Raw genomic sequence first — 15,149 nt, 5'->3', positions numbered from 1 at the left:
TTTTTTTTTTTTTTTTAAAGATTTATTTATTTATTATATGTAAGTACACTGTAGTTGTCTTCAGATACACCAGAAGAGGGCACCAGATCTCATTACGGGTGGTTGTGAGCCACCATGTGGTTGCTGGGATTTGAACTTCAGACCTTCGGAAGAGCAGTCGGGTGCCCTTACCCACTGAGCCATCTCACCAGCCCCAGTTTTTTTTTTTTTTTTTTTTAACTGTACACAGTTGATACCATTCTGACCTTCAGATCAGGAGATTAGAAATCGTGTAGCCACAGAACGAGTGCAGCCACCGACATTTGAATTGTGATTATGCTGTTCCTGGACTCAACTCATGCTTACCACAATCCTGAGACAGCGGAAGTCTGATAGATTCTGTAGTTTGCCCAAGGCACAGCCATCTTGAGCAGCCACAGGCAGATGCAAATGGGCCCATGCTCACACAGTTCTCCTGGTGAGACATAAAAGAGCAATCTTGCTATCTCACAAAGGAGCACACTGACAAAGAGAAATTCAACATGACTTTTTTTTTTCCTTTTCAAAATGGGTGTGCCAAGACTCAAACCAGGCTAGCAACACACACACAACCAAAATGGCCTCCTTTTTTATCCCTGATTAGCTATGACTGAGTCTCAGCTCAGTAGTGAGAGTTGTAACTCTCCTGATATCGGTGAACTGATACAAAGTCCCAGGGAACGGGGACGGTCAGGACATATGGGCCTTGCCAGGCTGACTACGTTTGATAGGAAGGAAAGAAATGTTTCTCATATTCATGGGATAGAAACTCAACTTTACAGATGGTCTAAGACAGAAGATGGTCCTGAATGTGGGCCTTCAGCTTTCCAGCGACAAGAGGATAACATGGAAATGTATATGTGAAAAATCACTGCATCCATTCAGGATAGGTAAGAATAAGCCTCTGAGGTGCCAGTATCTTTGTACAGTAAAGGTAGATCCCTCACTTGTGATGAATCCAATTAAAAGCCCAAGCTAGAGGGAATGGGCCCGAGTTTCACCAGTTAGAATAAGGCCCAGGAAGAGAGACGTCTCCAGGCAGGCACTCCAGCTACTCCTGTTACTAAGCACCGGACTCTGTGTCCCCCCAAACTCACACTGAAACCCTAGACTCCAAAGTGATAATAAGGATGAGCCCTTAGAGGAGTGATCAGAGCCGATGAGGTCATGAGCACCTCCTTCTGATGGGATGGGGATGACATCTATAAGAAGAGTCAGCAGAGGAGCCATTTGTTCTCTGAGGACTCGACCAAAAGGCGGCCAGGTACAAGCCAGAAGCGGGCCCTCCCCTGGAGCCAGACAGGTGACCCTTGTTGTTCTCCAGCCTGCAGAACAGTGAACAAAGAAGGTTCTGTCGTTCAAGCCTCTGCAGGCTGTAGTGTTTCCTTCTGTTGGCTAGAAACAGGCTCATGCACACGGTTCCCCAGTAGTGGTGCCCAGGCATCATGAGCCAGAGAAACCATTCTACCGTCCTGGCACGTGGAATGCCTGAGCCTGTCGCACTGGGCGGTTGCTTGAGAAACCACAGAAAACCTAAACCTTCTGCCACATGATCTTGGCCAGCAGGGCTACACTACTTGGCATGGTGGTACCTTTAGGAGGTAGCACCTACTGAGTCTTTAGGTCAGAAGTAGTATGCCCCCTTAAGGGATAGTGAAACCAGACACCTTTCTCTTTCTCAGGTTTTCTTCTTTGTAATGAGATGAGCAGATTTGCTTCTCTGCCACTTGACTGTGAACGAGAACTTCTAAGACTGGGAGGCATGGCAGCTCCTTTCTCCTTGTCAGCCAGCAATTTCAGACATTTCTCTGTGGATGGAGGCTGACTAATACACACAGGAGAGACAGGGTGACAAAGTAAGACTTTATATATTCTACAAAGATCTACTGAGCCCTGATTAGGAACTAAGTACCTTTCTGGCATCTCTCAGTGGCCAAAGCAGATGATGATTTCTGCCTTCATAATGCTTAGGATCTACATGGATAAAAACTGCTGTCTTAGGCTGGTGGGATAGCTCCGTGGCTAGTTTGATCCCCAGAGCACAATGTGGGCTCCAGTAGTGAAATGGAAGGCAGAGATGGGAAAATCACCTAGAAGCTTACGGTCTAATTAGCCTGGAGAACACAACATGGCAGAAACAAGAAAGACCGTACCTTACCAAGGTGGAGAGAATGGTCTCCCACAAGTTATGACTTCCACAAGCACACTATAGCTGGAGCATGCCAACATTCACACAATAGTAGGAAAAAATAATTTTTAGAAGATTGCTATTTTCGGTTATATTTAGAATATATATTTATACATATATATGTGCATATAACAACAATTGGTGAGTAAGAGGGCATGAACTTGAAAGAGAGCAAGGATGATGTACATATGAGGGCTTAGAGGCAGGAAAGGGAAGGGAGAAATGATGAGTATAATTTCAAAAGTAAAAAAACAAATATTTAGAAAAATTGCTGTTTGAAAAATAATTTCAAGGGTGTTTTCCTAGCTATAAATGTAATATTTGCTTAGCCAATAAAAGTTGCAAAATATAACAAGTGCTTAAAACAGGAACCCCATAGAAAATAATAATTGTCATGCAGAAATAATACATTACTGCTATAATTGTGTTACAACGTTGCAGTTTCTCTTTCCTGATTTCTTCCATTTAGAGTTGTCCCTAACTTTTTCTCATACCCCTAATGTGATTTTTAATGGCTTCATATTGTTCCGGTCTGTAGCAATATCAGTTTCTTGAGCATTCTGGAGATATTTTACCTTTATTGACTTGATTTGTCCTGTGGTAAGCAGTGTCTTGAGGAACAGCTTTGCACACGCCTCTTTGACTGCATCTCTGATCGTGTCCTTATAATACAGTCAGAGAAGTGCAAGCCTCCGTTCACAGGCTCTGCAACTGTTCAAGCTTGAGACAAATATTCCCAGGACATCAGCACCGATGTGCAGCTTCACCTGCACTCGAAGAGACAATGCTCTCTCTCGCCAGGATTCAATGCAAGAGTGCACCTAAGTTTTGCCAATTTGTTAGACTGAAGCCGGGCATTATTACATTTTGAGGTTGGTTCACTCGCCTTGCTTGGTAAGTAATTACCAAGACTTGCTTAAACCCGAATAGTCTAATCCTGGCTTGGAAGTCAGAAGCGCTCAGTGCTCTAACAGAACACACCACGGCTTTACACCTCAGTTTTCTTTCCTGTCTAATGGGGACATTTATTCTGATTTCTTGGGTTATTGAGAAGGTTAAATGCATTTACGTTGTTGAATTTTTAAACACCTTTCCTGCCATAAATGGTAGCTATGATTTACATATGTGACAATTCAAAATGTATCCACACATGGACAGCTCCAGTCTTTGAAAAATAATTCATTTAATCTTCAACAATTTCATATATGTATAGTCAAAATCAGCCCATTTCCTTCTCCTGTGTTCTTCCACTCCTTAGGGAATATTTCTTCCCCACATGCTCTGTCCTTGTTTTTTTTTTTTTTTTTCTTAACCCACTGGGTTTAATTAGAGTTGATTTTATGTGCATGGGTGTGGTCTTATTTTTAGGGCCAAGGGCAACTTTCCAGTGTGGGTTTTTCTTCTGTGGTTCAAGAAAACACAGATATTACTCCAAAACAGGACAAAGAGACACATTGGCCAGGGACAGACCACCAAACACCCAGTGACTAACTGCACCATAGGGTTGCCTGCCATCAGAGATAATTAGCCTGGTGGTGGCTGGGCTCAGCAGGATGGTTTCACTCTAAGCTGTGGGGTCAGGTCAAAGCCATGGGCAGATTTACTGCCAGTGTGCTTTCACATATGTTAATAATCCACTGGCTTAAACAAGTCACAGGACACAGTCCAATGTTACCTGAGGAGTCTCCTCCTACATTGTGTGGGGAGGAGTGGATATTTGCTAAATGATTGGTCACAATGGGTGTCCCCTGCACCTGATAGGGCTATGTAATAAGACAGGTAGACAGAAAGTGTCTTTGTTACATGTTAGGCGTGTGTGTGTGTGTGTGTGTGTGTGTGTGTGTGTGTGTTTGTGTGTGTGTGTATGTTTGTGTTCAGAAATTGGGTTCTTAATTTCTGAGACTCCCCTCAATAAATCCTTGTAAATTTTCTCCTGTTTGAGCCTTAGTAAATACTATTTCCCTTGGGATTGATTTTAAGGCACACCATCTTCAGCCTGACTACAAAATTGGAAACAATACCATCTTCCACAGCCCCAGCCTCACACAGCTCTTCCTGTTTGGGTGTTTTAGCCCTTTCAGGATTGTCTGATGGCTTTATTGCATTTCCTTCCACTACAATAGCAAGCCCCTAATTGTGATCTACCAAGAGGAGGCACAGCTTTCACCGGAAACGTGTGAGAGAGCCCACTGCTGTCTCATTGAAAGCGGAGCAGAGATGAGATCAGGCTTGTGAGACGTTGTCCAGGAGGCCTGGCAACAGACTGAGAGCAGCATCTGAGGCCCAAGCGTGACTCATGAACTCCAAACCCACTTACAGAAGCTTCCCGTGAAATCAAATTGATTGTGAGCAATGGGATTGGCGCTGATCAGATGGAGACGGAACCTCTCTCACAAGAGGAAATATGTATTTTAGTGGCTTTAGTACCATATGTAGAGAGCTTCCCTCCAAGTGTCCTTGGAGACCAAGCATTTAGGACACAGACAAGAGAAGGACCTCTCTGATCTGTGAGTTTGCTTGGCTCTGCAGATGGCTGAAGTATCACCGCCAGCAGCAGCATCTCCCCTCTTTTCCAGGAGTGTGATGATTTTTTTAAACAAACCCATCTGGAATTTTGACTATTCTGTTACTGGTGCCAGTACTCAGGCCGGCTGAACAGTGCTCTGTCACCTCCATTCATTGCTCTCTAAGTGACAGGTGCCTTTGATATTATCCAAGGTGTTCTGTTTGCTTCAGAAAAAAAGCAGTTGTATTTCTCAACTTCTTAAAAATACAAGCCACGGAGAGCGGTAGTGTATAAACTGCTCTCAATACTTAGTCCTCGGCTTCCCTGGATCTGCAGTGTGATGGAGATTAGTGGCCTTGGAACCTTGGGTTTTCAATGGGATCATGGGAAGTTATGTGGTTTGTTAATAAACACACACACACACACACACACATGGATATTTGAGTGTTTGGGAGGAAATAACTGTCTGTAATTCTGTCTCAAAACATGTTTTTTTCTTTTGGTTTTCCAGACCAAGTTTCTCCGTGTAGCCCTGGCTGTCATCTATCTTACTCTGTAGACCAGACTGGCCTTAATTGCATAAAGATCTGCTTGTCTCTGCCTCCCAAGTGGTGGGATTAAAGGCATACATCACAACCACTCTGCTGGTGTGTGTGTGTGTGTGTGTGTGTGTGTGTGTGTGTGTGTGTGTGTGTGTGTTTAAATCTATGGGCAGATTGGCTCTCTCTGTTTTTCCCAAACAGGGTCTAGATAAACTTGCTTAGTAACCTTTCAACCCCAAACAATGGCTCTTTTTAAAATCCCAGCATGGCTGATATTTGAGCATGTTGACAGGCTGGCTTCAGGATTTAAACAACATTGATTGGCAGGCCCTTCAGCCATATCCTGCTTCTGTTACCTAGAATAGACCATTTAATCTGTCCACATCTCAGTTCCTCCCCATGAAAATGAAAATGAGGAACCTCTGGGGCCAACCTGTGGGAAGTGAGACACCTGCTCGCTGGTGTATGCTGGTTGACGGGCCCGTGTGATCATGGCAGTGGGCACTGTCCACAGACTGACCCCACTGCTGCTGGCTCCCGTCTTCAGCACCCACTTCTAGTTTTGCTGCCTGAGGGCCTCAGATAAAATGAGAAAAGAGAAAGAAGGGTAGAGATTTAGAATTCAGTCAACAAGGACTGAATTTCATAGAAAATGAGCCTGCGTTACACCCAGAAGCTTGACTTTAGATATGGCTTCCACAGCTTCACAGTTGCCATCAACATGGAGTCTCAGCTGGCCACAGTATAAGCCAGCTCCGAGCAGCACATCTTTCCTTGGCTTTTCTCCCCTGTTGTCTCTACTTGCTTACTTCTGTTTCCATGGAACAACCTGCAGCCAAGTCCTTGTCTCAATTCCTGTCAGTGGGCCCTACGTACGCCTACATAAGAAAGTGCTCAGCAAGTTCTAGGACAGCCAGGGCTCTGCAGAGAAACTCTGCCCTGGACCATACCCCGCCCCCGAAAAAGAAAGAAAGAGTAAGTGCTTAGTGGATATTTCTAATTATTGTTATTTGCAGGAGAACTTCTTCACTCCATGTGTTTGAACCAAAACTCAACATTTTAAAATTTGAGTTTAAAGATACGTATGCAGAAAAATGTTGACTTAGACACTTATCAAATCCATCTGATCAGACTGTCCCCAGAGTCAGAAACTCATGATTCCTATACATCCCCTCTCATCCATCCCTTCTTACGCCGTGCACGTTAGGGCAGACTTGACCTCCATTGCATTTTTAGATTGGGAAAGAGCATGTTCTGGGTGTGATGCATCTCCTACACCCTGAATGTAGATCAATAATAAATATATGAAGGATGGATTGCTAAAAGAGGCTTATTACTAAAGACTTATTACTTATTACTAAAATTCTTCTACCAGAGCACTTAGCTGCCACCTCTGTCTTAACTAGGCTTGTGCCTGCCGGTCATATCACTCCACTCTGCATAAATACAACTAAATAGTCGAGGCTGGATAACTTTATAAGGAGTTTATTTTGACTCACTTGTCTGGAGGCACAATGCTGAGGCTGTAGGAGGTGATGGCTTGCTTAGCAGCAGTCTCAGTGATAAGCGCTTCAATGGCAGAAGGCAGGAAGGATGTGTCTCCTTGCTTCCCCATTCTCTTCCGAGAAAGCCACCACATCCAACCCCAGAGCTCTGCTCTGATAAGCCTCTCTAACTCTAATCACACCCCAAAGGCCCTGTCTTAAAATGCCACATTTAGGAGTGTGGGGAGATAGCTAATCTTATAAAACACTTCCCACACAAGCACAAGGACCCAAGTGTGGATTTCCAAAATGTAAGTAAAAAATCTAGACGCAGTGGTGTTTGTCTGGAAGCTCAGGGCTGGGGAAGCAGAGACAACTGGATCCCTGGACCTCAGTGGCTAACCAGCATAGCCAAATTGGTGAACTCTAGGTTCAGGGGAGCTGGGGGAGGACCCTGTCTCATAAAAAAAATGGAGAGCAGTGGGAAAAGCAAAGCAAAGCAAAACAAAGCAACCTGATGTCAACCTCTGCCTCCTTATGTACTTACACGTACACATACACTACTCTCCTGTTACCACAAGCTCAAACCTACAGGAACACAAATATACACATATACCACACATACGCACACACACCAGATACCACAGCCAGATGAAGTTTCTATGTGCCTGATACTCTTGGTTCGGGTTAAACTCTGGTAACAGGAACTTTGGAGGGGTAAATTATATTTAAACCATAGCACCAATCTATAGGTTGAGAAGACACTTTGCATACTGAAAACCACACGACTCGTCTACTTTGAATATAACAAGAGCTTGAAGAACTGAATGTGCACATGAGATTTGCCGAACCATTGGCATCAACTAGTTGGGATGTAGCCCCTGTTGCATCAGGCCTCTATTTCTGAGTCAGTACTGATTCATGAGGTAATCTGGAGCCTAGGAAGCAGCCGGGCAGCAGGGTGTGGTACGGGGAGCTCTTGTGGTCTCAGACCTATTTATCAGGCGGTCCTGAAATGCTTCATCCTCTTGTGAGTGAACTGTTGCATTGGCCTGCCCTCTGTGAATCTCAGACATGGTTGCTGTGATTGACTTGGCGTCCTTCAAACTCTTCCATAACTCCCTTTTGCCCTCAAACACCGGCAGCTGCAGCAGGATTGAGTGGGACTAAGATTCTACTCATCCTGTGAGCCTGGAGCTCTTCCCCACAGTCAGAGCCAACGGCGTAGCCCAGCATTGGCCTTGACTTTGCCTTTGCTGGCGCTAGGCTGTGAGCTCTAAGCCAACTGGCCTACACACATAGCTTCTAGCATTACCACTGCCCGATCTCTTCTACCTTGGAAATTTTCATTGCAATTACTCTGGATTTTCACAGCGATGGCGCTCATGTTTATGTGGCTGTAACTCGATTGTTGCTGGGTGGGTTGGCACACCTCTCCAGATGGACTCGCACGGGGTAAATGTCCAACTTCCAATTCCGTTTTACATTCCATCACTCTCCTGGCTTGGCCATCAGGCCACACACTTTGCCAAGGTGGTTTTATGATGTGTATCCTGGAGTGTATTCCCTTTTGTGTATGTAGCTCTGTTTCCTGGAATTATTATTTCTGGTGGAACTTGGGCTCATTTTTGGCTGCTTATTATTTTTCCAGCTGTACTGTTTTATTCCTTTGACATTTCATGAAGCTTTATGAAAGAAACCCAAGGTGGACTCCTGAGTTTCACAGACACATGCCACAAAGGCACGTGGGAATGGACTAAACTTGGTCCTAAGGGTTTTGTGAAAGTCTTCTCTGAGAACCATGGCAGCGTGGGAGTCATTAATGCTAGCTCTAATTTTGGAGGTGGGTGTTATGGAACAAGTGGTGTGCTAAGCACCTCATTTCCATCTCATAGCCAAGTCTGTCTTGCAGGAGGTCTCAGCCTACATTTTTTTGTGTTTTTTCAAGACAGGGTTTCTCTGTGTAGCCCTGGCTGTCCTGGAACTCACTTTGTAGACAAGGCTGGCCTCGAACTCAGAAATCCACCTGCCTCTGCCTCCTGAGTGCTGGTATTAAAGACGTGCGCCACCACACCCGGCAGCCTACATTTTATAAGTATAAGAAAAATAGGTTCATAAAGGCTAGGGCTGTGAAGATGGATCAGTTCGAAGAATGCTCGCTGCACAGACATGAGGACCAGGATTTGGTAGAAAGATGTTTGTGGTGGCCCTTGCCTGTAATCCTAGCTCTGGGAAGATGGAGACAGGAGACTCCCTGGGGCTTGCTGGCCAGACAGTGGTCAAATCAGGGAGCTCCAGGGTCAATGAGAAACTGTCTCAAATACAAAGGAGGCAAGTGGTTGAGGAAGACAATGGCTAGTAACTTTTACCCTCCACATAAAAATGCAGATGTGTGCACACATAAGCATATAACATAAACACATGAACACATATACAAAATAGAAAGGGGGCAGATATAGAGTTAGATAGGTGATATATAGATAGATAGATAGATAGATAGATAGATAGATAGATAGATAGGCTAAGGCTAAGTACCCAAGGACATACAATGAAGTAGTATAGTCAGGCTTTGTGAGTGATTCCAGATTTCTTGCTTTCAAACATTATGTAAATCTGCTCCTGTCCCTGTTTGAACCTGACCATCTGTGACTTTCCATCACTGGTAGAATAGAACCTACAACCCCCTAACCTGGCCAAATGTTCCTGCCAAATACTCTGCGTTTTTTTGTAACCTTGATCTCATTCGTATTCCCATAATCCTTAGCCTCAGCAGCAGCTCACGAGGAACATACCAAGCTAAATTATCTGAACTTGTCCTCTGGGCAGTGGGGAGCCGTGGAAGTCTTATGCAGATTCAGTGGGACAGAAGTCCAGATCAGAGGTGTTTGAGGCAACCCAGACATAGATGTGCAGGGGTCTGAACTTAGGGATTGATAGAAGAAAGAAGGAAAGAAGGAAAGAAGGAAAGAAAGAAAGAAAGAAAGAAGGGAGGGAGGGAGGGAGGGAGGGAGGGAGGGAGGGAGGGAAGGAAGAAGTGAATTCAAAGGACACATCTTTGTGGGCGATGATGTGGGGGGGAGTCCAAGGGCTGACTACACTTCTAGTCAGATTTCTGCCTTGCACAAGATGGAGGACATAATATTAGCTTTGCATATATATATTTGTGTGTGTGTATGTGTGTGTGTGTGTGTGTGTATTTTGTGATGTGTGTGTGTATGTATGTGCATGCATGTGAAGGCCAGAGCAGATGTCAGTGTCTGCTTCCATCTGTGCTCTTTACTTTACTGCCATGTGACAAAACCTTTCCTGGGAAGACACAACATCTCTTTACCCCAGACAGAGAGCCCTCAACTGACCAAAGCACAAATATGACTGAAGTCCTACTTAGTGAAAGGTTTATTATGCTCATTTACAGGAATGTGGGTGAGGGGTTACTTACTGGGGCAGAAATGACTCAAATACAGGTAGGCACATTGCCAAAGTCCACCTCAGAATGGGTGACAGATCCCCAAACTGGGAACCTGGAGCTCACTGTACAGCCAGCTGGCAGCTCAACAGGTTGAAGAATGTCTTTCCCAGGTGCCTTTGTTGCCAGCTTCTAAACCCCTTCTGGGCTGCTGGGCAGGTTTCTGCTTCTCCCAGGCAACTCTTCTGGTCTGTGAGTCTTCTTTGCGCCCAGCTTTCTTGTGTCTGAGGGGTATTCTCAGCCATTAATACTATTCTTACAGGGTAGAGCCTAGTGAATCTAGTCAGTTTCAGGGACTTCCTGAAGCTATTTTGAGTTCTTTACCTTCCTGTGTAAAGAGCTTCCCCATAGGATGGAATCTCTGAAAAAACAGTTTTCATCAGTCTCTTTTGGCCAGTGAGTTCTGGAGATCCACCTGCCTTGACTCCTTTATGTATTTCAGACTTGCATGACTAACTAAGTTCAAGCACTCTTACGCACTGAGCTATCTCCTTGGCACCATTTCTAGCTACTTTTAAGGAGTCTTTGTGAAGGTCTAACAGAAGCAAATGATGTTATTTAGTTCTACTGTGTTTTTACCCTATAGCTTTGAAGAACCCTGAACATTGTAAAATAATTTCCCTTCCTTGTCCTCTTTGAACATTTTCTTCCACACTGGGCATGGCAATTTGCCAAAAGCTTGGCAAGCAACAACAACAACAAAAACAACAAACAACCCTCCCAAAAAACCCACCACCAACGAAAGTCTCCTTCCTCCTCCACAATTGAACTACCAGCCACGCAGCATCAATCCTAGATTAAGCGATCAAACAGCACCTGAAATTAAGCTTTTAAACGCAAAAATCAATCAAGCCCAAAGAATTTAGCTCAAAATGAAGAGGTGTTTAAAAGAAGTAGACTGAACAATACTGAGAAAAACAATTTAAATTATTAAAGTGGGGTTTTCATAGTTCTGGAGAAATGCTCCAATAATGTCAGATTAAAAATATAAATCTACTCTCCTTCCACAGTGTTTTCAGGAGGCTTCTCTTTAAGGCTGACTGTACGTGTTTGCTTATGAATGAGTTTGTTACCTGCAGAAGAGAAACAGCACTGGGCATGCAGAATGCGTTCCCTGCCATTTGTCACTAACTGGGGCTCTCATGTGACTTCTGGTTTGTTAGCTAATTACTTCATAAACATCCCCACTGAAAAGGAGAGGGCATTCAATTTTGTGGTTTTTTTTTTTTTTTTTTGAATTCAAGTGCAAAATGTTCTTGTGGTTGAAAAAGATGGTTCCTTTCTTCTCAATTCATTTTATCCTTCCTCTGCTTCCTGACCCTGTGGGGGTGTTTGTAATACAGAAATTATGACATTAAAATCACTTTCATGTCAGTGGACTTTGATGTCTGTAATAGTAGGTCAAGAGGTCTTGGAGGCAGAATTAGTGAGATGGAGAAACCGGGCGGGGGCAAGTTCTTTAATTCAGTGACCTTCAAGAGGACCCATTCGGCTACAAAACAAGGAACCCAAAGGGGTCATGTGCTGACATGGGAAATAAAAGCATTACATCAGCCCTGTTCCAGAGAAATGCATTGTGAGGCCTGCACATAAGCCACAGAGTGAGATTTAAAGTTTTCTAGTAGTTACACTTTTAAAACATTATGTATGTACACACACAGCACACATACATGCATATGCACACAAACACACACACACACACATGCACACACACATGCATATGCACACAAACACACACGCACACACACGCACGCACGCACACACACACGCAAGCACACGCACACCACATTCCACACGTGAGATCAGGGAACAACCCACAGAGCTAGTTCTCTCCTTTTACCAGGAGGGGCTTGGGGACTGAAGTTAGGTCATGATGCTTGGCAGCCAGTGCCTTTATCAGCTGAGCCGTCTTGTCAACTTAGCTGCATTTAAATAAAGTGATGAAAGGCCTATATGTTTTAATATTAAATTTTACCATGTGATCAAAGTAAAATTATTGCCTTTTCCTGTTCTTTTTGGTACTCAGTCTTTAAAATCTACTTTGCATATTATGTTTAAAGCGCCAGCCATTCAGAGTAACCACAATACAAGTGCTTATTGCAATCAAATGAAGCTTAGCTTAAGGGTACCATATTCTACACTGGAGGTCTGTAAAGTTCAAAGACAATGCTCTCTTGTCCATTGCTGATGGGTGGGATATACACTATTGGTTAGTTTTATGTCAACTAGACACAAGCAAGAGTCATTTGGAAGAGGGACTCTCTGTTGAGAGAATGCCTCCTTCAGATTGCTGTAGGCAAGTCTGTAGTGCCATTTTGCTTTTGATTACTTGATGTGGGTAGTCGATGCTGTGAGGTGTGGGTGTGTGGCATGCCACTTCCAGGCAAGTGGTCCTGAGCTGTAAAGAAGCTCTGAGCAAGCCACGAGGAGGAGGCAAGCACGAGCAGAGATCCACCAAGGCCTCTGCTTCAGCTCCTGCCCCTTCATGATGGGCTGTGATCAAGATGACCAAACGGAAGTAAATCTTTCCCTCCCTAAGCTGCTTTTCGTCATGAGATTTAACCCAGCAATAGAAACCTTTACTATACCCTGCACTCATAATGAATCCCTAAACTCCTAAGGAAAGAAAAAGTAGAAATATATCTATGACAAAACTGTGCAAGGGGTTATTCTCTTGATAAACTGCAGGTTACTGCCCCTACTCCTGTACTTGTTCTTTGGTTTCAGGACTGGCCACAGGTGTGAGAAATTACATTGTTAAGGGGACATACAACTTCATTCAAGGAGCAATATAAAATAAATAACAAATTTCGAGTCATACAAAGGGAAGGGTAAGGGGCTGGGGTGGAGAGATGGCTCATCAGATAAGAGCACTGACTGCTCTTTCAGAGGTCCTGAGATCAGTTCCCAGCAACCACATGTGGCTCCCTATCATCTGTAATGGGATCTGATGCCCTCTTCTGGTGTGTCTGAAGATATATATATACATATATACATATATATACATACACGCACATATATAGATATAATACAATATATATACACATGTATGTATGTATATATATATATATAAATATATAATTTTTTAAAAAGTGGAAGGTAAAATTTCTATCATTTTGGATAGTGCAAAATATTTGTTAACAGACATAAGACAATTTCTCTCCTGAAATCCTATGACTACATTAAATGTGAATTACAAGAAGTCATTTCCCAGCAGTGTTAGCTTGACAATTTAAACACATGTGTTTTCTCACTCTCTCTCCACACACACATGCACACACACTCTCTCTCTCTCTCACAATACACACATGCTTACACACATTCTCTCACACACACATACTTACACACACACTCACACACATACACTCGCACACCACACTACGCTCACATACCCACATGCATGCACCACACACACACACACACACACACACACTCAGCAACAGCTAAAGAATGACTTTAATTTCCAGCAGGGAAAACTCTCAGGCTCAGTGGCTTTGGGGAGTGGGAGCTGCAACCCAGAAATCTTTTCCTGGGAGTAGAATTGTATTAAACGCTGAAATTAACTTTTGTTTATTGAGCATTTCCATGATCATAGCTCAGATCCAGTGGCCACATCATCTTTGAAGCTGCAGATAAGTTCTGTGTCTTATGGTCTTCTGAACTGGGCTTGTTCACGGTGGTAAGTAACGATGTGTGGCTGTTGAGAATGTTTTCCCTTCCTTCCTTCCTTTCTTTTCTTTTTTTTTTTTTCTTTTTTTTGAGCCTCAGAGACTTCATTTGTGTCACAGAAACATTACTGTCTGTCTTCAGAGGTTGTTGTAAAGGTAAAGTGTGACCATGAGAGTGCCATGCCTGAAGCAGACTAGTGCCATCCTCCTGCAGCTTTCTGGAGGATGCTAAGTGAGATTCAGCTGTTCTGGTCAGTGTTTGCTGTAATGCCATGAATAGTAATGTTATCGCCTTGTAACAAAAGACTTTTTGGTGAAAGCAATAACCCAGTGAATGCACTCAGTCTTTTGGTTAGTAACCTAGATGCAGCTTAGAGGAGCACATGGACTTAAGGCAATCATGGCTTCCTCTGGGGCTGGGGGCTCATTTGAAGGTCTAACCAGAGAAGGTCAATTGCTCTCAACTGCTAAGTCATTTCCTCAGCTCCATGATAATAGGCTTTCCTTAAAAAACAGTGTATAATGCCCAAACAATGGAAAATGCATAAAGTTTTGGGGATTTAAAACTCTCCTCAGTGTTCTTAGATCTCAGGATGAAATGTCTTCTCTGCTCCTCCAGTGGCTCCAGGAACTACCATCCTGAGAATCACCCCCCCCAGTTTATTAGAAATGCAGACCTGTTGAGTGGAAGTGAGCTTTATAACGGGGTCGCCAAGCCTGCCTGATACATTTTGGAGTTTGAGAAGCAACGGTCGTATTTCACTGTCAACAATGAAAAAAAGTTTTCTCCTAAGAACCGGTTCTTCAAACTTTTTTCTTCCATCTAGGCTCTGGGGAGATGGTGACTCTCTCATCCCCGCAGGATGCAGGAAGAAAGGGAAACCGGCCGAGAGAAGAGCCGGGGCAGTTAAGAATTCCTCGCAATTTGACCCCTGAGGCAGCAAAAACTGGATCCGCCGGACCTTTGTAACCTGGACCGTGGAGGAGAGCTCAGGCGGCCACATTCAACTGTGAGCGTGCAGAACTTGGCTGAGCTCTCTGGCCTGGGAGGGCGGGGGCGTGGCTGGGCCGGCGAGAGGGCGTGGCCGGCGCCGAGAGGCGGGGTCTGACCGAGGCCGCGGGGCAGCAACGTCGCTGGGCAGCGGAGCGGCGGCCGCGCCATGTGGCTGCTGGGGCCGCTGTGCCTGCTGCTGAGCAGCACTGCGGGTGAGTGGGGGGCGCGTGACGCGCTTCACCGAGCGCCGGGCGCGGGGGCTGCCTCGATCGTCCCTGCTCCG

At 44.4% G+C, this 15,149-nt stretch overlaps 1 protein-coding gene across 4 annotated transcripts in view; it reads left to right on the top strand.

The window, feature by feature from the left end:
* The first annotated feature begins 14,897 nt into the window (after window positions 1–14,897).
* Window positions 14,898–15,149, top strand: part of Ldlrad3 (low density lipoprotein receptor class A domain containing 3) — a 236,260-nt gene continuing 236,008 nt past the window's right edge. For 2 of the 4 annotated variants that reach the window (NM_001290784.1, NM_178886.3), the window contains exon 1: window positions 14,898–15,078. In NM_001290784.1, coding sequence (NP_001277713.1) covers window positions 15,033–15,078 — 46 coding nt within the window. In that variant the 5' untranslated portion in view covers window positions 14,898–15,032. The remainder of the gene's footprint in view (window positions 15,079–15,149) is intronic. The other 2 variants (XM_006499481.4, XM_006499482.1) reach the window with 2 other exon arrangements.

This window comes from Mus musculus, chromosome 2, assembly GCF_000001635.26.
Source record: "Mus musculus strain C57BL/6J chromosome 2, GRCm38.p6 C57BL/6J".
Classification (NCBI taxonomy): Eukaryota; Metazoa; Chordata; class Mammalia; order Rodentia; family Muridae; genus Mus; species Mus musculus.
This window is presented reverse-complemented; position numbering and strand designations above follow the sequence as displayed.